We start from the raw sequence: 27,038 nt of genomic DNA on the forward strand, positions 1-27,038 counted from the left end.
GGAATCTGTGGCTTCATGTTCGTTGTGAAACTGAAAAGATCATACCTGAGGAGCCACTGGGACGTTTCTCCCTTTAAGCCAGCATGCAGTAAAGGCGGGCTCCCTTTGCTCATTACCTTTCCATCACAGACCAGCTGCTGCAGAGTCATTCATCACGATTACAAACCCGCCTGGTGTTGCAAGCCTACAGCTCCACCATCAGCTTGCAAGACGCCAAGATAAGGCTCTGAGCCATCAGCCCCTCTGGGCAGAGTGTTAAATTTACACCACAACAGGTGATAGTAGTGGACAGTGGCAGGCAGGTTTTGTTGTAAGAGAAAAACTTGTGATGAAACACAGGCTGAATCTTGCCTGTACCTGCAAATGTGGTCCTTTGGCCAAGAAAAAAAGTTTTAGTTTAAATATAAGCTTTTTAGAATTACACTTTATGTCAGTTAAATTTATGTTAATTCCAAAGAATTTCAAGCTTTCATTTCTAAAGTTGGAAAACTCATTCAAGGGGTTTTATCAGTTCTTTCCTTACTTACTTTATTTAATTTAAATTTTTCCTAGAAAGTTTAATGGTTTTGTCAATATACTTCTACTGATGTAGAAAAAAATGCAAATGAATTCTTCCAGAGCCTTAAAAGAGATGTGCCCAAAGATTCCTGTTCTACTTGAGTTCACTAAGCTGACTACTGTCATATATTCATCCTGAAGGATTTTCCATATTACAAATGACATATTGATGCTTAAAACACAGTGGTTATCCAGATTTACTCATTGGTGAAAGCAGATAGATAGATAGATAGATAGATAGATAGATAGATAGATAGATAGATAGATAGATAGATAGATAGATAGATAGATAGATAGATAGATAGATAGATAGATAGATAGATAGATAGATAATTTCAAATAAATTTTAATTTTATAATAAATTAATTTCAATTTTAAATCATTTATTTTTGTGATTTTGTATCCATTAATAAATAATTACGTGAACAATTTGTTTTATGAATGGACCGCTGACTTTGCACCCGTGTTTGTTTTAAATAAAGTTTTGTTGAAATGACCTTCCCTTGTCATCATCCGGGGCTCTGCATACATCAAGAAGCGCATGCGCACTTCCTACTGTGGTTCGACCTCTGCAGTCGGTAAGTCTGAAATGGCAGTTTGAATGAGAAACGTATCTTAAGAAATCCTGTTTCATCCTGTCTTGTAGCTTCGCATCGCAGTGCATAAGTGAGAACAGCATGCAGAATGAATGTGGATGTGCTTACCTACGCCTGTATTTTCTCTGTTGAGCGTTTTAATACCTGTTTGACCTTACTTCTCTCTGGTCTTCCTTCTTTAGAGAGACCCGGGCTTCAACCAGATTTGACCAAACCGGTTAAAACTACTTAAAATAGAAAATGTATGCCTGTGCAAAGTTTGTTTCCACGCCGGCTATGGTGAGTTTGCCCTCTTTCGTTTGTCTCCCAGCTGTGAATATTTGTAAAAAATCATGAATATGTCCAGTGGGCCTCCGGTTGAACTTGACAGTAGTGTACTGGCAAGGGTATAGGCGGACTAGGCCAGCTCGCTAGCCAGTTGCTAATGCTAAAATATGAAATAAAAGACAAGTTATATGGTTGCTGTATGACTATATTATTTCTGGAATAGATTCGTTCAAGCTAATAACTGAAATGGTGCATCACCATCGCTTTAGCTATCAACGGCTGTCTTAGAAGATGAACGTTAGCTAAGGTCATATTTAGCCAAATTTAGCTCAAAGTCCTGCACAAAAGCTCAACTACAGGCCTTTTTAAGCGATGTACAAATGTTAATTTCGTCCATTTGGTCATTGTTACCTTTCAAATGTATATAGCCTGATACTGATTGTTCCAAGGTCATGTTGCTAGTTGTAGATATATTAGGCAGGTGTAAACGAATATGAAGATATGTTTCTGAGCTTCCTTTCTATATGTGTGATGCCAGCAAAACGTTATAAAAAACTAATCTTAAGCATATTTGACAGCTCAAACAGTGTGAGCAGCCATCACTAATTGTCTTAGGCCATACAGTGTGTGCCTGTGTGCAGCAGTGAACCCTGTGATTGACAATGTAACATTCAAGGTGCTTTTTACTTTCACCTTTCTGGAACTGGGCATGGTTTCAGACTATGCAAAATTTGTCTTAATGAACTTGTCCTACTGTTGTATACCCTGTTGCTGCAGGTCCGTGCTGGTTCCCGGGCTCTTTACAGACCCCTGTCTGCCTCTGTGCTGTCCAGGCCTGATGGCAAAACAGAGGTAAGAAACAACAGGCTTGGCACAGGAACTTTTAATATTTTATATTTTCATTTAAAACTAATAACCATTTCTTTTCAGTATTGTTGGGAATGAGAACATACAGCTAATACTTTGACTTGTTGCCCTAAAGTTCTCTGCTTTGGTTAAGACTTATCAAGAACTGTTCTAGCTCATTTAGGACTGATTTTTAATACAATAGAATTTGAGGCTTTAAATTAAGTTTTAGTTGGAGGAGCTGCACATTCTTTGAAAAAATTGATACCTGCTATGAAATGGCTGGTTGGTACCTGTTGTTGCCAGACTGTATTGTATGTCAGCTCATGTATGCTTTATTTTTAGATTTAAAGGTGAGTATTGTCTTTTTCTATTCTTGCTCTAGAGCACTGTTGCTGTGATGCCACAGAACCCCCTGACCCAGGTGACGCTGAGAGGCTTTCAGACCAGCGCCATCAGCAGGGACATTGACACTGCCGCCAAGTTCATTGGCGCTGGAGCCGCCACAGTCGGAGTCGCTGGATCTGGTGCTGGTATTGGGACAGTGTTCGGTAGTCTCATCATTGGCTATGCCAGGTTTGTTTTTATCTTGCCACAACATATCCTTATTGCAATTTATGCTTCTGGTGCCTTCTCAATCCATTTATTGATGGTCTCTTGTTTGCAGGAACCCATCTCTGAAGCAGCAGCTGTTCTCATATGCCATCCTGGGATTTGCCCTGTCTGAAGCTATGGGACTGTTCTGTTTGATGGTCGCTTTTCTTATCCTGTTTGCTATGTAAAACTGCCCTCAACACTTTCATTACAGATGTGACTACATATTTTAATGTGGCTACCAGAATTGTTCAATGTTGGCGTCATGGAAATGTACATTTTTCAAGTCTTTCAGACACTGTCAAAATAAGCAAAACATGTATTGTACAAATGTAAGAACTCACGTGATTAAAATACATGTATTTGACTATTTAACAATGGCAGTAACTTTTCTGTCTGGAGCATCATGCTAGCACAACAGAAAGCAGTTGGCATTCATAAATGTCATCTTTTCAGTTGAAGCAGCTGCTTAGGCTTGCCATGAATCAGCCTTGTTTTATCAGCTTTTGGGGGTCCACCTTAATGAGTTCTTCTATAGCTGCAGTTAAATAGTACTGTAATTAGGCAGCAAGTGAAAGCTTGCTTTTGTAAATGGCATTGAATAAATCTAGATGATTTAATTGAGTTAAATGATGGGTTCTTTTTTTTTTTTTTTACCTCTTCCTACCACCCCTACAGGGTATCAAAAGCTGACACAAATAATTTTTATCTGCAGTATACACAGTTATACAGACTTTTTGGTAGTGACAGTTTTTTTTATTTTTTGCTAAACTTGGAAGCATTAAAGCATAACTGTAAGTAACCTCTTATCAGTAATTAGCTTTTACTGCAAGGACTTGTCAGAAAAAAATGTCACCTTGTGATGGCACTACTAGTGGGCATTTGACTTTTTTAAATATTGATCCCGTTCTGATCCAAAAAGGAAAGAAAATAGGTTTTATTAAGGTTTGCAGTTTAAATCTGTATGTAGATGTGAATAAATGTTCCAATGATAAAAAAAAAGATGTAATTGTGGTATGGGTCATGAATGTACCATGAATCCAAAAACTAATATAGCTGCTAGTTTGCTGTTTTCTGAAACCTAACATTTACAGTATTACGAGTCAAATAAGCACTTTGAGTTATGCCCCATCTCAGAGAATATACATTCCAGTGAAGGAGATAATGGCGAACTTTCTAATTTTTCGACAAAAACATATTTACAACTAGTCTACTGGCTTATATTCCAGAACGAACAGAATAACTTCAAACGCATTATTCAACTCGTTAATTCTCTCATATCTGCTCTAAAAAAAAATGAGTGTCAATGATAAAAAAAAAATCATTTTAAGTCGTGTAACACACTTCTGAGTATGACGTTTACGGAAGACAACGTGCTGCTCTCGCGATATTTAGGCACAACCGTGGAGTTTTGGAAATCAAGGGTTGTGGCTGAGGGGTAAGTGACCACATAAACTAACAGCGAATATGTGTTAGGCTGTGGTAAAAGAAGCAATTCATTGGACTATGAGGTACTTATGTTTTAACACGATATAACGATCTTTAAATAAACGTTGACAGTTCTTCTGTTTTATAATGATATTTAGGTCCAAATATGGCGACGGTTGTATGTTAACGCAGGGCTCAGGCTATTCCATGGAAGCTACTGGAACAGTTGATCGCTATTTCTATAAGATGCAGCGATTTTTGTGTGATGCTACTAGTTTTATTCACAGGCTACAAATTGCTAGCTAACCAGGTCGATGAAGTAGAGTTCTTGATGTCTGCTTCAGTCGCGCGTTTGTATCAAAATATCTGAACGTTTTTATTTTTTTTTAATGACCCTGAGATGTAAACAAGTACAGCAACCGCCCCTCATCGATAGGCTTTGTCCATGGTTCCATCTGTCCCTTCTCAGAGCTTTCACCTTTACGGTGCAAGTCACCCCAGCCTTTATTGACACGTTAATATCATCCCTGCACGTTTGCTGAACTGAGTGTTTGATATTATCCATAAGGGTTAATCTGTATCTTGAAAGACCGACAGTTAAATTGCTAAACGATTAAGATTAAATTTTAAAAAGAATACACATTCGTAGACAAGATATTAAACCCACTGTTTGATTTCAGGGTGAATAACAGGAATTCCTTAATATGAGTGATGATAAACCCTTCCAATGCACTGCTCCTGGGTGTGGACAGGTAAGACATCACAGTTAACTTTTTTGGTCTCTCTCTCTCTCTCTCTCTCTCTCTCTCTCTCTCTCTCTCTCTCTCTCTCTCTCTCTCTCTCTCTCTCTCTTTTCTCCTTAAAGAAAGGTTGTCCCCTACGTTATAATCGAAATTAAGTAGCATATTTTGCTGGAATGCTGGATACATTTAAACTGGAAGATGCTGTTTGCAGTCCTGCTGAATCATAGTTTTAGTTAAATTGTTTGTGTGACAAATAACTGCATATTTAAAACGTAATAAAATTGTAGATAAAGACACATTTAGAACGCATTTATTATTAGAGCCTCCTTTTGATCTTGGTGTGAGGGGTCACTTTCCTTGTAGAGGCTTGGCGATATAAGCAGTTGTTGCCAGTATTGGAGTTTCTGCTATTTATTAATACCTTCCACTATCTGACAAAATGTGGACAATTCACTACAACTGGATTTTTTTTTTTTTTTTTTTAAGTACTGTGTTTGGCAGAAGTATTTTAACTACAGTTAGATGTTTACAAGCCTAAAACAAAGCAAGCAGAAATGCCAAAGTCAAATTTCCTCATTTTATGTGCTGAAATTTTTAAATTGAATATAAAAAATGGCATTCTTTAATAGAAGTTGTCTGTAAGATATCCTTAAATTAGTTGTAGACAGTAGTACTTAGTACAGATTTAACAGTTTCATGAGACGAGATATCAATGTGTTAACTTTCTGACAATACTTATCCATCATATTTCATCATCCTCTCTATTATTATTCAACCTTATATAGAGATTCACAAATGAAGACCACTTGGCTGTCCACAGACACAAACATGAGATGACACTAAAGTTTGGCCCAGCAAGGAATGACAATACTATTATTGCTGGTGAGTAATTTTCAAGTTATCTTCATAAGATGCGATTGAGCCTTTACATTTCACCCACTTTGCTCATTTTCTTCCATTGCAGACCAAACCCCGACACCTACTCGCTTTTTGAAGAACTGTGAGGAAGTCGGGCTCTTCAATGAGCTTGCAAGTCCTTTTGACCATGACTTCAAAAAGGCAGCTGAAGATGACATTAAAAAGGTTGCCCCTCCTGTTAAACCTGGTTGCAGATAATCTGACCTGTATCAATGTTTGGTTCTTCGTTGATCTGCTATTCTATGTTTTTATTTTTGTGTAGTTACCCCAGGATTTGTCACCTCTTGCTACACCTATCATACGCAACAAAATTGAGGAGCCCGCGCCTATAGATGTACATCGGGACAGTCCGCTGCCTCACCCCGAGTCAACTACAAATGATGACAAGGTAAATGTTTTAAATTAGCTAGTTTTTTTTATAGTAATTAAAATGTTGTGATAAAGGATGTTTTGTTTGTCTCATCGGTAAATTACTCTTTGCAGATCCACTGGAATGAACATTTTATTCTGATTTAGATATCCAAGGCTATACTAATGTCTGATTCTGTTGTGGAAAGTGAAAATTAGTAACAGCACTGCACAAAAGAATTAGTATTGTTAATTTGGAATAATGTAGCAATAGCACAATTTTACAGTAAATAAATAAGAAATCCAGTGTTGAATAAACACTCCTGCAGCTAAGGTCTTGTATGGTGTTTTCAGGACTTATCTTTGCAGCCAGCTTCACTGCCAACATCCACTATAGTCCATCCTGCTTCCCTTCAAGTTCCCAATGTACTTCTAGCAACCACAGAGGCTAATGTTGTAATACAGCAAGCTCTCCCATCGCCAACATCTAGCTCTGTTATAACCCAAGTCCCATCCACTAATAGGCCTATAGTGTAAGTAACTGAATGCGTCCATTTTTAAGAAAATCATAGCTTTTTATTAAATCATGGTTTCTTTTTTCAAAACCATTTTGTGCAGTTTTGTTGTGGTGAGCTCATATTTTATGCAGCATGTGCTTCTTTGTTTTTGATTTATTTGTGCTTTACAGGACATTTTTATTTATCTGTGCACAGCAGATCTTCCACCTCTGAAGAAAAGAGAAAATCAGTGTTGCTCAGATAAAGTACAGTTAATTAAAATGTGTTACTTGTGAAAAAAAAATGCATTGGGTTTTCACATAATCATCACTGTCAATGCTTCACTTAAGCTCTTTATGTTACCCCTAAACCCCCAATAGCTGTTTGATTATTATCTGAATCTTTGACAAAAGGTGCAAAATGACAACTTCCTGGGTGTTTTAGTGGTTAAACACAAGCTACATTTATTATTTCACTGTGGTGATCAATGAGTTGCTCAGATTTAACTTTCATCCAAAAAAGTAGATGCCAGTTTAACGTAGCAGATCAGTTGCTTCTTAAGTGTATGTTACTGAAAAGGAAAAAATAGGATGTTCATAGTAGAGCAGAAACAAATCAGTGTATTATATTTATGATTAAGTTGTAAAATAAGAGCCTGTCACACCTACAGTGGTTTCCATGAATGAAATTGAGTTAAATCTAATGACCTGTGCAGTACTGACACACAAAGCTTGTATTTAAGCTTATTGTTGGTATTTTTTACAAGAATCCACCAGAATTATTTACCTTGACAGTGTTTCTATTAAACTATATAAAAGTATATCAGTACTTGAATTAATATTTAAAAACTTGACAAAAATGGTTAAGTGAACAACCCAGGTGTTTTACTTGCATAGAAAATCACTTTGCAGTCAGAGTGCAAAGTTTATGAGCAATACTGATCTCATTTATTAGGTCTCATAAGACAGTGCAGTTTGTTCTTTTGATCATTTTGATCACTATCTGCAAGTTATGCACGAAACGTGTTTGTTGTAGTTGGGTTTCTTTCTTTGTTTGAGCCTCTGTCTCATTAGTTTCAATATGAACATTGTGTTATTTTTAAGTATTCACCCTTGTCTTGAATATATTTAGGCTCTTTTGTCTGATAACTGCAAAATAATTAGTTGTTTATATTGCTGTTGTTTCTTTTCTTTTCTTTTTACAGCCCAGTGTCTGGCACCTTCCCTGTGCTCTTACAGTTGCCTAATGGTCAGACCATGCCAGTTGCTATACCTGCATCTATTACAAGCTCAAGTGTACATATTCCAACTACAATCCCTGTGAGTGTTCAGCCAAAAATGTTCTGTCAGTAATGTTTTAAACTGCAATGAAAAATCAGTTTTCTGTGTTAAAACTGCTGGATAGCTCAGTTGGCAGGGCATCCATCTCCCATGCGGGAGACTCGAGTTTGAAACCCACAGGGGACAAAGTTGCTTTGGAGAAGTTGTATGCTAAATGACGGTAGAATAAATCAGAATTTTGCTCTGTGTTATTTCAGGGTTTTTTTTTTTTGTTTTTCTATATTTTGTAGAATACTTGTAATAACTTCTTACTGAGAGAGATTACCAAGTAAATTGGTATAGAAACAGTCTCACTGCAGAAATCAGTTTAATGATGAATCTGATGATATCGAGCAAGTACAGAAGCTATAATTTGCCCAGCTGTTTACTGTATTTCTCTGTTTTTATAGCTGAGGCATATTACTTGTAAGCTATAGGAAAACATTAGCATCACACATTTTCTTTGCCATAGTTGAACAGATGAACTGTAAGTTTCGTCTTTCAGATTTGGCAGTCACTTCAAAGGAAGAGACGTTGAGTGAAATAATAGATTTCCAAGTACAACTGAGCGTCACTGTGGCAGAGATACAGGATTTGGCTGAGATGCAGCAGGCTTCAGGCCAGGAGACTTTACAGTTATTTGTCCTTGTACAATTAAGAATTGATGCGCTTGATCTCTGGCAGAGCTGACAGATTATGCTATTCATCTGTTTTGCAAACTACAACCCATAGCATAGAAAAAAATGTAAATTAAGGTGTGGTTGGTATTTTGTGAAGCCCCCCCCCATGTGGAAGCTAGTCTTATTGTTCATGGTAGTGCTGGTTGTTTGTGTGGAACGGTGAGCAGCAGATGATTATCTCCTGATAGCTGCACAGCAGGGAAAACCCTCTATCTTCCCAGTCTATAGGGATAAGGAAAGCCTTTGACAAGTAAAGGAGGGTAGAAGTAGTGTAACCCCCCCCTCTCTCCCTCCCTATGCGTCTCATTGTCAGTGGCTGTGAGGGGAGGCCTGAGTCTGGCCTTCTGACTCATGTCTTTCCATCCTCTCCTTAGCTTCCCTGTCCATATGCTCTCACTCAGGCAGGCAGAGGTTCATTAGCGTGCACACTGCATCTCCATGTGGCGCTGCCTCCACAAAATAACAGGCCATCCAACCTAATGAGGCTGAGATATGGGGAAACTCAGTCTGGTGTGCCTGTGTGTGTCTGTGTTGTGGGGCAGGGGTGGCTCCTGCCTTTACTGCTGAAGACTAATTTTCTCTGTGCTGATCTGTGTCTGTGTCTTTGCTGTCAGCTTGTCAGACCTGTCACCGTAGTGCCTACCGTCCCCGGAATCCCTGGACCGCCCTCACCCCAGCCTCAGCCCGTCCAATCAGAAGCAAAGCTGGTATTTGTTATCCATTCTTTCATTTACAAGTATCATTTCCATGTTGTGTATGTTATTTCCCATCTCATTGCAGCCAGGGTAAAAAGAGAGCCTAAAGATGAGAGTATTAAAATAATATAATAAATATATATATATATATATATATATATATATATTAATTAATATTTTAATTGCTCCTTCTATTAGAAAACTGTCCATCTAGATTGGGTCTTATAACCTACAAACCCAGTAACCTGGTGTAATTTTGGAGAAAATTTGTTTGTTTTTTTTTTTAAACATTTTTTACTATGAGCACACAGTTGGATTTTCAGTTGAAACAAAATTTCAAAAATAATTTGTTGCTCTTAAAAAAATCAGAATCCTACTTAATCAATACCAGTGGATAAAATTACCAAAATTAGAAATTAGCACTGGTCATCAGTGGATCTTTAAACATTAAGACCCACCCAGTTCCATTTCCCAATAAAAGGTGCAAATATCACAGTATGAGGTGAACAACAGTGTGGTTATTCTGTAATAAACGTGATAAGTTGAAGGGCAGAAATATGAAGTGTTGTGAAGGAGATAGGTGGCAATGTGATGAAGCACAGATCACAAAACCTGTAAGTGTTCGCAGCATGCAAATTAAGTTCGCCTCTGCAAATTAACAGCTAAACTGTAGAGAGGAGGTGCGTGTGTTTAGAGGGAAGATGTGATCCTGACTAGTGAGGAGGACGAAAGGGAGGGGCAGGGAGTTGTTGAAGATCATGGGGTGCAGAGATGACAAACGCAGAGACAGCGTTGTGCTCAGCACGCCGTCACCAGGGCCAGTCTGAAGCGAGGAAGGGATATGGGGAGGGGGGGGGGGTTACCAGCGAAAGCCAGCTGGGGGCATCCTGGCACACACTCAGCAAGGCACATTAAGTCAGCCTCACCCTGCATGGAACCTTTTGTTCAGCAGAATCCTGCCTGACCTGCATCCCCCCTTTTATTTGCGGCGCCTCCCACCGCATTCAGCTCATCAGCAAACACCTAATGAGCCCGTATCAAGAAAACAGACCCCCAGCTCAACCTGCCTGCTCCCCACACCCATCCGGCTCTCATGGGGAGGGGGAGTGCATGTAGACGGCACTTTACAAGGACTGATGATGCTGCAAAGACCACAATAATGATAATTAACTTGCTGAATTTAGAAGATTATGCTGTTAATTAGTTGCAAAATAAAGATAAGTAATATAGTAGCAGATGGTTGAATAACACCCATGAGAAGGAGGGTTATTACACTGATGAGGTTTCCATGGCAGAGATGAAATATGAATCTGACTGGCTTTTCCCTCTTTCTATGAGCCATTCCAAGAGAATAATATCTTGTTTCTGCCAGAAGAGCTTCTGGAAGGGTATTACACGATAAACTAATTTGGTAGATAGATTGGTCTGGCAAAGGTAGCTGTTAGAATAATGTGGTCCTCTGTTTTCTCATGTAAATGTATTCCCTCTCACTTTGTTATTGCTTGGAAAGGCTCATTCACTTTCACCTTGTTTTGTCAGTGTTTGAATCGCAGACACCATTCTGTAGAGGAATGGTTCTTGTGAATGGGATTCATTTGTGTATTAGATGGTCAGTGGGAATGTTTTTTTTTTTTTTTTTTTATAATTTGTGTGGAATCACATGCTGTTGCTGTTCTATTGGTATGTTGATCAAACTGAGTGTAAGGCGTTTCACATTCTGGAATAGACAGCCTTAATTTTTCTACTTGATGAAGTGTTTATTTTTAGTGCCTATTTTTTGCTCATTTTCATTCGGTTGTATGTTAGCATCGAAATTTATTTCCTACATTTTTCTGAAAAAGGGAGTAAGATGATAGTTGGTGTCCTTGGTAATAATGGCAGCAGTACCTTTCCTCTTCTTTCCTCACTGACTCACTCACAAGCAACAGGAAGTAAGATGTTATTCTGTACACCAAATTTGCAGGACATTTTTAATTTACTGTTTTGTTTTGTCTGTTTTTAGGAATTTTATGTAGCCGGTTGGGGTATAATTTGGCATTTCTAGGATTTTCATTTCATCCCATCTTTTTAAACACAGTTGTCTACAAACAAAAACACATTTTCGTGTTGTAAAACTCTGACACGCAGCTTACTTATATGGATTTCAGAGACTTCAGGCGTTTCACACTCAAGCATGTAGATCTTAACATGCTGAAGATGGCCCATGATTTAAATCTGGTGGAAGTAAAAGTACCTCAATACACAAATAACTGAATGAAATGAATCACAAAAGAAAATCATTTTAGAAAGTATTTATTAGAATTATTTTTTAGCTACTCAGCAAAAGGGGGAAAAACATGTCTCTGTGTACAGATGATGAGCTTTCTAATGCCAGCCCTACAGTGAAGCATGGTGGAGGCAACTTCATGCCATAGGTTGCTTCTCCATGGCGGGGACTGGTCATAGTTGAGGGAAAGATCAATTCTGTCAAGTAAAAGTTTTGTTTGATGTGGTTTTTTTTTTGTTTGTTTGTTTTTAAAGGAAAACATATTAGAGATGCACACTAAACCATACAGCCAAGAAGATTTAATTTGCTTTCCAAGGAGACTCTGGCTGTTTAATACCTATGGAAATCTGAGTTCAGTTCTACAGATCAAATGTCAAAAGGTGTAAAGATGTTTTCTTCTCATTATAATGTAGCCTGAGAAGATCTAAAATGAATTTCACATTAACTTTAGTTTTGATTAAAACATCTGGATTTTTTCTTTTCGTTTGACTCCATATTGATAACCTTTACTGTGGCTCACAAATGGAGATTGCAAGGCAGTGAAAAATCTGTCTAGGAATACCAAATCTTTTAAATGGATGGGATCAATGCTCTTTTTTTTTTGGCATTTAATTGTTTTAATAGTTTTCTTCTTGTATTAATGACTCCTTGTTTCTGTTAACATTTCATGACTGTGACAAAATCTTTTGCCAGAAACTGAAAGCCACGTTAAGCCAGCAGCTTCCTCAGGTAACCAATGGAGATGGTGGTGAAGTCCAAAGTAGCTCTGTAACCCATACTGCTACTCCTGCTTCTCCTGCCCCAACCCCGGCTCCAGCCCCAGCTGCGATTCTTACTCCGGCTCCTCACCTGCCCACAACTGAGGAACTCTCCACACATTCCCTCCAGCAGCCAGCCACCTCCACCACAGAGACTCCTGTAAGTGTTAATGTCACAGTGCAGTTTAACCTGCAAAGCAGTTGGTCGGATTTTGTATCGGGGGTTCAGGCAGGTTAAACACATAACCGGTTTGTACATCAGGTAAATTACCAGGTGAAGTCGTAGTGTGATTAGTGGAAATAATTTCATACTTATATCAACATTACAGAACTGTTGTGCTGGCTGTTGTTGCTCAGCTAATTTTTACTCTATATTATTCTTACTGTCATTACTTTTGATGTTCTGCAGGCTTCCCCCGCACCACCTGCGCAAAACCCTCCAAGCACAGGGGGCCGGCGGCGCAGAACCACAAGTGAAGACCCTGATGAAAAGCGGCGCAAGTTCCTGGAGCGTAACAGGGCTGCAGCTTCTCGCTGTAGGCAGAAAAGGAAAGTGTGGGTCCAGTCTCTGGAGAAGAAGGCTGATGACCTCGGCTCCATGAATGGACAACTACAGGTGATCTTAAAGTCTTCTTCTCAGCCACTGCTTCTGCTTCTTTATCTGTTTCTCTCTGTTTGATCATAAATGCATCAGCATGTCACTCTGTGTGATGCCTCTTTACCATTGACTAATGTTAGTGTAAGCCTGTGTACATACGCTTTTCCTTTCTGTGGTGATGAAGTCATTAAAGCCGATTAAGAAGAGCTGCATTGTGACAGCAGCAGTGTCTGAGCCCTTTACATCGATATGTCCCTGTCAATAAAGATGTATCCTCCAGATGTCAGCCGCACACAAGCGTGTCGTCGCTTCTGTCTCAGCAGTTTACTGAATGGCCTCAAAAATCTCCTAGGGAAAGGTGTCTTTTTTTGAACCTTCATTTTGCGGGAAGCAATTAGGATCTGATGCTGACAAGTTCGAAACAGTTCATGTATCTGCTGTCTCTGTTGATAAGTGTGAGCCGGGGGTGCGGCACATCGGTGTTCCAGACAATTAAACAAGATGTGGTGTTTACGTGCTCACCGTCTTATTTTTCAGTGAAAACAGAGTAAGATGCGGAGAGTGGAGGAGGGGATACACAGCAGCATAAAATAAATGGGCTTGTATTAATATCTGGTTCAAAATCAAGTTATCACCACTTGTCATGGGTGCGCTGCCTAAGATTTTATTTAAATAAAGGTTAGGGGGATAGGTAAGCGAGTGGGGTTATAAATAGAAAGAGAATCACTGTTAACTACAAAGAAGGGCACAACATGTGGTAGGGAATAAAAAAGCTTTTTATATAAAGGCATTAATCAGCAGTGCAGTTTTTGTAGAAAAAAAAAAAAAAAAGCCCATGCTGACATAGCCCAGCTGATCAGCGAAACTGCCTCTAATGATGCACAATTATTTTAACATCATCCTTAACTGGCTTTTTAATGAGGTGTCAGACCAGGCAGCTCACAGGGCTTCCAGCATCACCCAAAGCCCATTTGCTCAATTTTGATTAAGTTAGAAACAAGTTTTAACTCTCAGTAGTTCAGCTTAGTCTGGTTTAAAAACCCTACATATGATGAGTTTGGAGTCAATGGAGCTGGGGCAGATGTAGCCGGTGCTAACATTTAGGCAAATGTTTATCTCTGTAATAAATTACAAGGAGCATTAAAAAAACTGTGTTTATATTGGCTGTAAATGGCAGCAGTCATGGTGGAAGCACAGTGAATACTGTGTTGGCTGTGTGTGATACATATGCTCCTTCCAGCTGTGTTTAAATCTGTCTTACAATAGCTCTGCCCTGCCAACACCAGCAAAACTAAACAGATGGAATCAAATAAATTGGCTGCTTTTAGACTAATAGATTAAGCCAACCGTAGTCCTTTAAAGGAGACGAGAAGGAGCTTAAATCTGCCATTGGGTGTTCCCTGGGCCCCTGGCCGCTCTAAATCCAGTTAAAGTCACCTTCAGTGTAATGTGACTCTCTTTTACGACATGCAGAAATCCTCAGCTCTCTTGGGAGCTGTAATGACATAGGAGTGTAAATCTCAACAGCATCTACAAAGTTGTACTGACAATCTGAACGGCTCACCTCTGACAAATGTGCTGGTTGGTAGCCAGCGAAGGCCTATAATTATTGTGCGGGAAAAACATAAATGAAGGAGTGCTTTATACTTGACCTGAAATTAATTTATATTGTTTTCCTTTCCCTGTCTTTGCTGTTTCTCGTGAGAGGAAATGTTAGCTTATGTGCAATAAGATACTGTATTAATGTTGAAAGGATTTTCCAAATTCAACACTGTAAATCTATTCATTATTGGTGTTTGACCAAAGATGGTGCTATTTCTATGAAATACCACAAAAACACATTCAAGCTGTTTTTGCCTACATACTGTTATGCAACATACTGAATGTTTGAAAAGCTCATATCTACTTGTGATTTCATAAGCCCAAACATGTATGGTGTGGTATTTAGTGACATCTAGTGGCCTAAATTGTAGATTGCAACCAAGTAAATACCTCACCACTTTCTTTTTCCTTTCAAGCAGAACAAATTTAGTCTCATTTTAAAAAAAATATGAGACATGTGAACGAGAAGGACCCAAAGGATCTATTTGGCAAGAACTATGTTAACTGTTTTACTTAGAACATTTTTGCAGGTATGCTTCCCTCCTGCAGGACAGAGAGCAAGCTTCAAGCTGTTGGGACTACAGGTGTAACAAACAAACTACCAAAACAAAAACCATCAGTCCACTCTCTTTTTGTCTGTGAATAGTTGGAGTCAGTTTTAGAATCTCCAAGTGAGGTGCGGCAAATGTGTCTTTCTGTAAAGACAAAGTGAACTGTGCAGATTTTCATTGCCCAGACCACAGAATCCTATGCGCTAATTAGCATCTGCACCTGGGTGTTCTGTTTCCATTGAGGACAAACCAGGCTGCAGCCAGTTAAAACTTGTCTATAGCAGAGTGATTTGACACAGTCTTGATGCCGATTAAAAACACAACAGCCAGATGTTAGCAAATATGAACAGTTTTTTTTTGGGCTTTAGTTTACGGTAGACAGATTAGCATTTGCTGAGATCTTAGCATGCAATGGAACAGACATGCTAACACATTTAGTTTTACAGAGAGCTCTCAAAAGATTATTTATGTTATGTTTGTACTTTTAAGAAGACAAATATATTATCACCAGATAATTTAAGCTAAAGTATGCATCAGCCTCTTAAAAGTATTGATCTGCCTTGACACTAAGATTAAAATGGTTTTACTGAATGCACAACAGCTACAGTGTGTATAGTATGGGAAATATTTAAAAGCTTTTGGTTTGTGCACCTGTCGTCTGCCTGTCTTCATGTCACTCTGCTCTTGAGTGACCATTTTATTGAGTGTGGTTGTGTGTGTCTCTCCTCTCCTCAAGAATGAAGTCACCCTGCTGAGAAACGAAGTGGCTCAGCTGAAGCAGCTTCTTCTGGCTCATAAAGATTGCCCTGTAACCGCCATGCAGAAGAAATCTGGCTATCACAGTGAGTAATGCTCCATTATCCCCAGCCCGAGGCTGCTGGTGAAACGTGTCTAAAATGAGCCCCAGCTAAGGACGCGTCTTACTTATGGCCAAACAGAAAGAGCTATAGACATGCTAGGTTCTTTTTTTTCTTTATTTATTTCTTTCTTTCGTTTTAAAAACCTTAGCAGAACTTGAGATGTGTAATTGTGTTGTATTTTAAGACAAATCCTGATAAGAAGCTGCAAGCGTTATTGACAAGGTTTCTCCTCTGACAACTAAACATTTGATAAATGAAGTTAAATGGCTGTTTAAGAAAGGTGCTCAGAAGCCAAATGTTTGTGGTTCATACACTACTTTCTGGATCAAGATTTTTTTTTTTTGTACTTACATACGGTGATTATATTTTTTATTTTCGTTTTCCCTTTAGCTTGTGATAATCTTTATGAACGTCTGAGGATCCTGCCATTTGCAGCCTCTTCATTTAAATTTCCCATTGTCAGCCCATTCTGCACAGAGTCATCACATGATCTCATTTAGAAACATATCACCTATTTTTCTTCGTTTTGCTCAGACTGGGGGTCTGTCATTCTGATTTTGTGGTCATAACTCACCTTCCTTCACCAGAATGCACCATGCGCTTCTACACTGTACTCTATATGCCTCAGCTGACTTGTATTGACAATGATTGCTACTGAAATGAGTCCATTAAAGCAGCAAGCTTGACAAGACTGCACAACATTCTCATTCCGGGGTGTCCACTAAGCTGTGCCATTCATTATGCATCTCTTATTGCTTACCATCCCACAGACACACTTCCCATGCATTATGGGACTGATGGTTGCCAGGCCAGAGCGCGCTGTCAGAGCTCGGTCCCATTTGGGTTGGTGCAGATGGTTTTTAGTGGAATCCACAGATGAATTCGGTCATCTTCCCTCATATGTTTTCCTCAAGATCTGTGATGTCTCTTTCTAGATGTTTGTGAAGGTTGACATTTGCATTTACTTTGCCTGTTTGGAAAATAAGGATCTTTAGAAATCCAAATACTTCAGTTCATAATCTTGTCCTGGTAGACTTTGAGCAAGCTTAAATGGTAATTTAACTGATGCAAAGGTGAAAAAAATGACGTAGTTCACGGGCAGGATGAAACACTCAAACACTGGAGTTTAAAGGAACTGATTTTAAACTGGATATTTACTTTTTATATATTATTTACCACATTAAACTGTTACAGTTTGATTCCCTGAGACTGAAAGGTCAGATGTGTAGATTTGTTTGGTAAAATTGGCGTTTGTACTGTTACTATTAATGGAAACCAACTATTAATCAACTATTACCAACTATAAATCCTCCACTTTGAGCGTTTTCCCCTTTAATCTTACAGGTAGCTACAGTATATTCCCCATTCATCCACCCAATTTAAAAACTTCTGTATGTTGCCTGCAGCTATTGGCATATTGTATCTGCCCAGCTATCTGAATAGTTAATTTAATGTTTAAAGTGCTGTTATGGTGTATTTCAGCCTCTTATTCACAACTGAGAGCTATTTAGCTAAGGTCTCCCTTTGCTTACTTACTAGTTGTCTCATAATTAATACTTAATTTACATGTAATCTTTTCTCATTTTTATATATCTTATTTACATACACTGTAATCTTTTCGTTATGTCCCAACAACTGCAGAATCCCCTACACCCATGGCAAAAATCTATTTAGGTAATTAGTAAAGCAACATATTTAACTCTGACCATTCCACTTCTGTGAAGACCTCTTGTTTTTTCAGTTAAATATCCCACAAGGCTAAACTGCCCTCCAGACCCCGTAACACCCTTCATCATCCTGCCCATGCAAGGCTGTGGCAGGTGCAAAGAAATTACCCAGACTGTCCCACAAACAAGCACGGACATGGTTTCACTTGGCACACCAAGCTGTCCATCTGTTTACAGCGAACTTCACTTGAGAAAGCAAGAGAGCGGAAAGAAGCTCTGCCTGCTCGGGGAACCAGAATTTTAGAGCATCATGATAAATCAGCTAGCCACCACTTAGTGTTGTTAGGAGTAATGATGCTCACTTGAACATGAAATAAAACCTCGAAACTGGTTTATTCCAAGGTTGACCTGCTGCATGATTAAAAGTGTATTGCTTTTTGGCATTTAGTTGAACTGAAGTCCAGTCAAGAAGGCAGGTGAAGTCTCTAATGTAAAGAAATTTCCCTTTCTGAGGGAACCTGTATTATACATTCTTAAAGATTCAGTCATTAATTACAGAGTGCCATAACAAGTGACTTCATATCATTAGCAATATTAATTATCATTGCGCTCCTTATTCCGGTATGAAGCAGAGCATGAGAGTGAAGGTTTTTTTTTCCATCAGGATCCAATTAATTCAATGCAACTGCCTAACAGCTGGTGGCATTTCAACTCCAAGTCTTCCCTACTCTCCAGTGTGAGCATCATTAAAATCAGGTGCTGTAATCATCTGTCGCTGCAGTAGTTGGCAAGGTAACAAAAAACAAATGAGAATGCAGTTAGGGATGGGAAACACTGCCACATGCCCCAGAATGTAATGCACCCTTATGATGTGGGTTTAAATTGACATTGGAGCGTTAATTAAAGGAAGAGGTGTAGAAGTAGCATTATGGGGATTAATGAAATGGTTTGCATACACTGTACGCAGATAGCTGTTTTACATCCGATTAGGTCTGTGTGACACAGTTATCCTCAGCCTTCTGGATTTTATCTGCTAAAATAAAATGTGTGGAAATCCAGGCATTTTAACTGAATACTTTGCGATGCCTTTACAGTCTACGACAAAGAAGAAAGCTGCGAAGAGATGTCCGTCCCCAGCAGCCCCCAGAATGAGGCCATCCAGCACAGCTCTGTCAGCACCTCCAACGGGGTCAGCACCTCCTCCGCAACCCCGGTCATCTCCGCCCCATCCGGCGCCGCCACTGTCCCGGTGGCATCAAACCAGAGCACAGAGGAGAACCAGCCACGGAGGGGCGCCACCCAGTCCAAAGCTTCAGGGAGCTGATCATCCCAAACTGTGTCCGAGCATCCACATTGGAGCTCTGCTGCCTCTTCAATCTCTCTGATTAACAGAGGAAAGGGATTCTTTCTCAGCTTCAGTTCGGACCATACAGTTTTTTTAATTGATTCTTTATTGCTTTGTTTTATGTTTGGTCCATTTTGTACCTGATAGGCAATGCTTTTAAAGATGCAATGTTTTCTCTGGAATTGATGAAGACAAAAGAACGGGCACTTTAAGTGTAAGATGTAAAACACGTGGTTTTTAAATGTTTTTTGTATTTGTGTGATTTATTTATTAATCTTATGTATATATTTTTTTTTATTTGAGAGCAATCAGCTGAAGCAGTTGAATTGTTAGTGACCTTACCAAAGTGTGATGTGTCTCATTTGTAGTTTATTTGCTTATTTATTTTCATGACTTTTTACAAGCACTATCTTTATGATGAAGTTACTTAAAGAATACTTGTTTTTTCTTCTTTTTGTAATTTGCTTTTTCTATTTTGCACATGTTTGAGTGACTGGTTTAATTTTTAAAGACTTAATCAAGCACCGGCAGCTTTTTTTAGACGTAGGGTTTGGGTACTGTCATGTGACACAGACGGTTGAATCCGATCTTTGAATTTGAACATTTTTCTGAGCGATATTAACAGTAGTCACACTGCAGTCTGAATGTTTGGGCTCACCTCTGCATGTTCAGTAGTCTCATGGAAGTGAGCTGATTAGATATGCGTGCTTTTTCATTAGCATTCCATCTGTAGTCTGATTGTTCCTGAAGCAGTGATTGTAGGATTGCAGTACTTTTCCCATTACTCAATCATGGTGATGTTGACTTCATTCAGTGCCATTAATGTTTTTGTATAAATTACTTCTGTACATTTTTAAAGCAGAGTAGCTTGAGTTGATTGCTGTTCTCTCAGATTAAAATGGTCCCATGAACATAATTGCTCTGTAGAGGAGATTTTCTTGCTTTGTATACTGTCTTTGCTTTATAAGTGACTATGGCTTTAGCATCTTATGCAGAACAATTAAGGACATTAATCTGTTTTCATGATTACAATTCTACACAACATTTTTAGAAACCATTGTAAATGCCATTGATGCTACATTGTATATGATCTTTCTTGATATTACGTGTTTTGTTTTTATAGGATTGTCTGGATTCCATAGCTGAGCCCTTCTGATCACATTAACTCTGTTAGCAGTCATAGACTGACTCTCATAAGGGTGCATCTCTTTCTGACTCAGTAGTTTGTAAAATGAAAGAATTCAGATGTGAACTGGAATCACATCATAAACATTAGTTACACTACAGCTCTAAGAATTGTGAGAATTTCATCCTTGATATAATTGTAAGAAAATAAATCACATCTTGAAGTCAGTTTGCCTTTTCTCCTCATCTGTACTGGCTTACTACTGTGTAGTTTTACAAAAATGGCTAACACATTGTTTTCTTAAAATGTGATTTTTAAAGTTTTATTGTTATGTGCTATCTGCATGAGATAACAATTCTCTGCGAGAATTTAACTGTTTATTTAAAAATGTCTCAACTAAGAAAATGAAGTTAAAACAACATGAGTTGTGAAAGCTGTGGTGATTTGTTTTACCCTGGCTTTACGGCTAAAAATGGGGCGTGATAACTGTGTTAAAAGTGTACCTGTAACGTGAAAGTTCTGTTATAAATTTTACATTGAGAAGTTGTAATAAACCTTTTAATAACTCTTTAAAACCCATGCTTGTTTCCATCTAATTCTCCCCTGAAATCATCTGAACATGCGATGAAAACCACCAGTCTGAATGATGAGCGAAAAAAAGCATTTATATTAAATTACTTCATGTAATTTTAAAGATGGCAAACAGTTTTTTCAGGACTATATGGCAAGAACCGGTGTGTAAGGGTTCTGTACTGGGCCATTATGGGAGGAAATGTTTATCGTGGTGTAGACTGCCACCTTGTGGAGAATCAGAAGGTGTGAGTTGTATGGGAAATTCATCCCAACACTTTAAACTTTTTCTGTGGAAGTTCATTGTACATGCAAATATAGCTAAATTCACTGCACGTTCAGTTTAAATTACTTGAATAATGATTTTGTCAGATGACACAGTGGTTATAAAATCAGGACTTAATTAGAGCAAAGCAACAGAGACACATAGATAAGCAGCTTTTTGGGCTAATTTCTGATGTGTTCAGCTGTTCGGTAAAAGAAACAGAAAAAAAAAATGTGAATGACAGCAAGTTTATTATTAATTTAGCTGTATGAATAAAAATTTATGTTTTACCGTCTTCATAAAAAGATGCATAAATATGTAACTATGTGGAGCAACATCTAGATGTGTCAGTTTCTTTTTGAGAGCCCTAATGTCGTACAACTTCAGTTTGACAAATTTCCATTTTAAAAGTCCAATTTTTGTCAAACTAAAACACATTATTTACAATAATATAATAGTATTATATTATAATTATAATAATTAAAATAATTAAATTATAATAATATTATTTACATTATTTGCTTATATTTTTTTATTCCTTAATGCACTAAATGTTTGTAGTGGGTCTGGATACCAGTTCAGCCCCCCTTTTCCTCTTTATGGAGCCATTTTAAAATGTCTAGGATGTGGTTGAATATGGCTTTCAGCATTAATGGATCTGAATCGATGTGCAGTTTACCCCCACCACATGCACCGGTGCATCCCCCTGCAATCGCAGAAGCTTTTGAACTGTGTGACAAACTGAATGATGCCTCTTCGCTTTTGTCAGGAGAATGCAACATCAGGGATTTTCAGACAATATTTGAGTTTGATCAATCAAATCAAATGACAATTTTCAACTTTGCCTCAGTTCCTCAACTCATCTTCTGATTGTCTTTTTTGTATATGCACATCTGCTTCTGTCTTTCTATTATTTAAACACTGGACTGATCAGTGAGTGTTTATTGTATGGTTTTTTGTTTTGTTTTGTTTTGTTTTTTGTATTATTGCATTTGTGGTTTTGGTATTTTAAAGATTTATTTTGTTTAATTTGATAGATTTCGTCTTTTAAATGTCTTCTCTTTCCATAGTGTTTTTCTCTTGCATTTATGACTCAAGAGACAGACTATGTTGTGTCCATCATAGCCATTCAAGGTTTTCATAACAACTACTGCACATGTATAACTCCACTCTGCATTAGTTCCCCGTAGTTTTGCAGCTGAAGTGCTAAAACTACTGGAATCTACGCAATAGATTATATTATAAATCAGAGGTGGAAGTGTCTCAACACAAACACATGTTAAACAAGCAACAACAGAACTGTAACAGCTTAGATCTGTTTGAACAGCTGCCTTCAGTTTGTCATTTAAAGCAGTTTCGTTGTCTTTTATTTAATTCAATTCAAAATACTATATTTCTCCTCGAGGAGCTTTAAAGGCACAGAGGCAGTTATACACTAAATCAACAAAGGAAAAAAAGTCATTAAGATAAATAAATATGTAAATGTTTTTTTTTATATAGTAAAAAACGTTTCTCTTGTCTCACTAATTGTGTAAACAAATGATCATTTTTAAACTTTCAAATTATTCAATCAGCACCAACCTAGAGTAGCCAGCAGGTGGTGTTACATCCATACCAATCAGAAGTGACTAACAATGTATGCTCCTGATATTTATGCCAACAATATTAAAAAGAAAGCAAGGATGTAGCACATTTTGTTTTTATTTATTTTTATCTTTTTACGTTTTTTGGAGAACAAACAAGCTTTTTACATTATGAATTTAATCTTAAAAATATATTTTATGTCATTTTAACCATGAATTTTTCAGAACATGCTATTCTCAGAATAGCTTAAGATTTAATACAACCTCTGTGATTCACTTATAAGTGTTTTTATATAACACAGACTAAGTTTTGCCTGCCAACTCTCCAGTTGGCGGCACCCCGGCACACTGTAACATTGCCTAACTGGGGCAGCCATGATTAGCTGCTGATCACAGAGTAGAGAATTGTAAATGGTGCTATGTAGGTCACAGCGTTGGCCAATAACAACACATTTGGCTCTATGTTGCATATTTACAAAGCTAGAAAACAAGTGATACTACAGTGCAGTCTGCGTGTTTGATGTTGAATCAAAGCACTGGGAAAAGGCAAAACATCATGGTGATATTTTTCCAAACTATTTCCTCACTGCATGCAGGCAATTAATTTTGATTGTTTGATTAATTAATTTCCCCCTGGCAAACAGCTCTGCATTATTCATTATTCATTCCATAATGATTTTAATGTAAATTTGATGAGGTTTTTCATTAATGAATGCATAGCATTTAACGGTTTTCACTCCTCTCTGCTGGAACAGGAAGCTAATCTTTCAGACAGACTCTGGCATCCTGTTGGTGAATAGAAATTCTGTTTATGACATTAAAAACATACATTTATTGTTTTTCTTCGTGTTTCACAAAATTTTGCACCATGCAGCTGGAGCAAAACAGAGCAGGAAGAGTCTAATTAGGTGGAGTAGCAACTGAAATAAAGATGGCTGACATTTGACTGTAGTTGGGAATGTCACTGTTTTAACCTCTCCATAAATGAGCAAGATAATAATGTGGAACTGATCTGCTGACAGGTGGGCTGCTCCAGCTGTTTCTATAATTCGGCAGGTATTATGCTTTGGCCCACAGCATTCTGCCTCAGCAGATTGGCACTTAATTAGGCAAGGATTGAGGCCAAACAGCCTCATTTACGTGAATTGTATCATAAATACAAACTGACTGCCCTTTCTCCTTCAGGGGGCATCTGGGGTAAATTTTGAAAAACGCAGAGATTGCTAAAATGAAGCCGCTCTTGGCCTTTAACTCCAGATTTCACAACAATGAGGAGGTTCTCCCCCTGCTGAGGGGTGCTGTTTCTCAGCACACGCTTTAACCCCTCAAATCCACGGAGACAGAGATAAAACAGCTTGATTTACATTTAATTCAGATTATGTAAATACACTGGTTGTGTCCCAAACCTAACATGGGACACAATGCACACTGCCTGCAGAAACCAGCTAAGATGGTGCCTATTGTCATTTAAATGAGGGCCATTGGATATTTCTTTCATACTTGGTGGGGATGTTTAATTGAACTCTCGATTAGATATAATGTGTTCTTTTTACAGATACTGATAACTGTTCATTCTTTGCCTCCACATACTGTCATGCAAACTGAGTCTGTTTAATTTTGTTCTTAAATGAAGGGCAAGCGGGCATCTGGCTCTGCCACTGGGGATGTGCATCTATTTAATAGCATTATAGGGGTGTATCAGCTCAGTTATCACTAAGTGTACAAGTGGAGGCAAATCCTCACTGGGCATGTGCACTGAGTGATCCAGACTCTGCCAATCCCTCCCCTGGGCACTGGCCCTCTGTGGTGTGTCTGCAGGCACCAGGATGTCTCCCCCATTAGTCTCTGCTGACATTAGTATGCACTGAAGGTCTTTTCACAGTAGTGGGGCTATTACTCTACAGGACTAACTCTTCCACTCAGCTCTGCTTCCCATCTGAATTAGCTTATTTTTGCAATCAATATTTAATGGTGATCCAGCTCAGTGCTGATACAAGACGGGTAGAACTAAGAGCTAGTTGTTTAGTCAGCATATGATGGTTGCTGAAACAAGCACTCAACATCTTTGCTTAAGTAAAATTACTAATAGTGCCATGTAGAAATGCTGTATATGACAAAGTGATTATTGTTACTTATCAATTATTCAAAATAACAATTATAAACAGATTAAGTAAACAGTGCTGCCTTTCCAGTTTATATTCAGCGAAAGCTAACAACAACTACAACATATGTTTAGTAATGATCTCTAGAGGCTTTCTTAAATTCTGTTTTCACCCTCTTAAACTATTGCATCTGTGTTTTTGCTTTAACTTGTAAACTTGAACCTGCAGTCTTGTGTGCTGCCTGCATGTGGAGTTACTTTTCAACGTTTCTTTTTCATATAACCAAACAGAAAACATGTAAATTAAAAATACTCTTGGTTGCAAAACTATGCACTCCAAACATGTTTTGTTGCCAGTAAAATACTGTTTTATTGTACATCTGAATTATTTTTTGCTGGTGATCTCATAGGTTCGGGTGGCCATTAAAGAAAAAAAAAATTAAGTTACTGCCTTCCAACCCTCCCAACTAGCCTTTGGTTAATTAAATTTAAAGATGACATATAACTTCCTGATTGGTGCATCTCCCAAACCGCTGATGAAATATCAGAGATGTTAACTTCTCCTTTGTATGTCTGCAGCTACCCAATTATTCCTTTCAGCTAGGTTTGGTGGAAACATTAATTCAAACTATATGTGATGTGATTTGCATCACTTAACAAGAGCAAAACAACAACAACAACAGTAATAATAATAATAATAATAATAATAATAATAATAATAATAATAATAATAATAAAAAGAGTGCGACAAATTATCTCAGAAGTTTTGTTTTTTGTGTGTTTTTCTCCTCTAGAACGGTCTGTTCCTTTCTCAGATTAATCTTGTGGTCCACCTGTGGCTCAGATGGTAAAACTGTCATCTACAACCGATCTGTTCAATCCCCCGACCCTCCATGTGCCACTGGCCAAGACACAGAACTTCACATTGTTCCAGATAATCTCATTGGTCTGTACAATAGAAAAGTAATAATACTCTGCCTGAATGTGTGTGTTACTGGGTTAATAACAAACAGAAAGTACTGTAGGATATAGTTATGGTTAATGCTTGGTATCCACATTTGTCTGCATTCAATCCGTAATACTAAGACTCTCACTTACTGTTTAATGTAAGAACATGTTTTTGTTTTTTTCTGAGATTACCTTTTCTTCAGCAATATGAGGGGCTTAAGTTAGCAGTTTTCCTGTCCAGTTTTATGTGAGAGGTCCACTGAATTAACAGAACTGTGACGGCCCACCACCACTTGTTCTTTATGAGTTTGTTTTCCAGGTGCAGAGTAGGTGGATTAGTAGCATTAGTTACATCTGGGGCCTATTGCACAAAACCAAGATAAGCAGTAAAGCTGGAGAGTGTTGGTCATCTTGTCTCAACTCATCTGTGATCTGGTTGCACAAAAGCAAGATAGTGGAAAGTGTCATATATAATGACATGGTCCACATATGTAATGGCATAAGTTACCATAAAAACGAATTCTGTGGAGCTAGTTTGCTCCAGAACAGGCTAAATTCCAGGATCTATTATCTCATCCCTTATTACAGTCAGCAGTCACCACAAATGGAAACCAGTATTTATTCCACTGCCTGCTACACATTGCATTCAACTAGAACCACTATCATTATTTAGACACTTGTGATCATTGTTTGCAGTCATTTTAGATACACCCCTCATGTCTACACGCTGAAATAAATGCAGCTCAGATCCATAGACAACTAATTAACAGACAAATGGATGAAGTAGCCTCCCTGCAGTTCTGTATACACACAGCATACTGCACAAACATCATAATGGGCCAAATCAATTTAAAATGATACAAATTCCTCTGCCATTGCAAGTCATGATTAATTTAAATTTAAATCATGTATAATAACTAAAATAATTTAAGATATCTCAGCTCTTGTCATCTGGGAAGATGACAGCATCATTCCAGTCCATGTGTGGTGGGGGTCCTCTCCTTCCTCAGGCAGGCCACATTGTGGAGGACAGTACACCCACTGTGATCTCACGTGTCCAGCCAGGGCTGACCCTTAATTGGTGAAGACATGGAAAGCATGCCTTCAGGAGGCCAAAGGTCATTTCTATTTGTGCCCTTGACCTGGCATGGGTATTATTTTATGCCTGCTGTGCTTCCTGAGGGTCTGCAAACAGTGTCAGGAGGAACGGCTGGCAGGCATACCCTCTGTCCACCAGAAATACACCAGAGAACTCACCTGTAAATATATCATCACAACCTCATAAATAGACTGACATTCTTGACCTAGC

At 38.2% G+C, this 27,038-nt stretch overlaps 2 protein-coding genes across 4 annotated transcripts; both read left to right on the forward strand.

The window, feature by feature from the left end:
• The first annotated feature begins 1,069 nt into the window (after nt 1–1,069).
• atp5mc3a (ATP synthase membrane subunit c locus 3a) lies at nt 1,070–3,491 on the forward strand. Of its 2 annotated transcripts, none has more exons than XM_042001196.1 (5): nt 1,070–1,136; nt 1,337–1,433; nt 2,199–2,273; nt 2,653–2,843; nt 2,935–3,491. In XM_042001196.1, the coding sequence occupies exons 2-5, from the start codon at nt 1,395–1,397 to the stop codon at nt 3,047–3,049; spliced, it is 420 nt and encodes a 139-aa protein (XP_041857130.1). In that variant the 5' UTR covers nt 1,070–1,136; nt 1,337–1,394; the 3' UTR covers nt 3,050–3,491. The 2 variants fall into 2 exon arrangements, with proteins under 2 accessions (XP_041857130.1, XP_041857131.1); XM_042001197.1 differs by having other exon boundaries at nt 1,115–1,224.
• Nucleotides 3,492–4,202: 711 nt separating this feature from the next.
• atf2 (activating transcription factor 2) lies at nt 4,203–20,837 on the forward strand. Of its 2 annotated transcripts, none has more exons than XM_042001194.1 (12): nt 4,203–4,299; nt 4,970–5,041; nt 5,818–5,914; nt 5,997–6,115; nt 6,213–6,338; nt 6,653–6,831; nt 8,000–8,114; nt 9,409–9,501; nt 12,449–12,673; nt 12,923–13,129; nt 16,001–16,106; nt 18,886–20,837. In XM_042001194.1, exons 2-12 carry the CDS (start codon nt 4,994–4,996, stop codon nt 19,113–19,115), a joined length of 1,545 nt encoding a protein of 514 aa, XP_041857128.1. In that variant the 5' UTR covers nt 4,203–4,299; nt 4,970–4,993; the 3' UTR covers nt 19,116–20,837. The 2 variants fall into 2 exon arrangements, with proteins under 2 accessions (XP_041857128.1, XP_041857129.1); XM_042001195.1 differs by having other exon boundaries at nt 4,286–4,372.
• The last annotated feature ends 6,201 nt before the right edge of the window (nt 20,838–27,038 follow it).

The sequence above is a fragment of the Melanotaenia boesemani genome, chromosome 12 (assembly GCF_017639745.1).
Source record: "Melanotaenia boesemani isolate fMelBoe1 chromosome 12, fMelBoe1.pri, whole genome shotgun sequence".
NCBI classification, from domain to species: Eukaryota; Metazoa; Chordata; class Actinopteri; order Atheriniformes; family Melanotaeniidae; genus Melanotaenia; species Melanotaenia boesemani.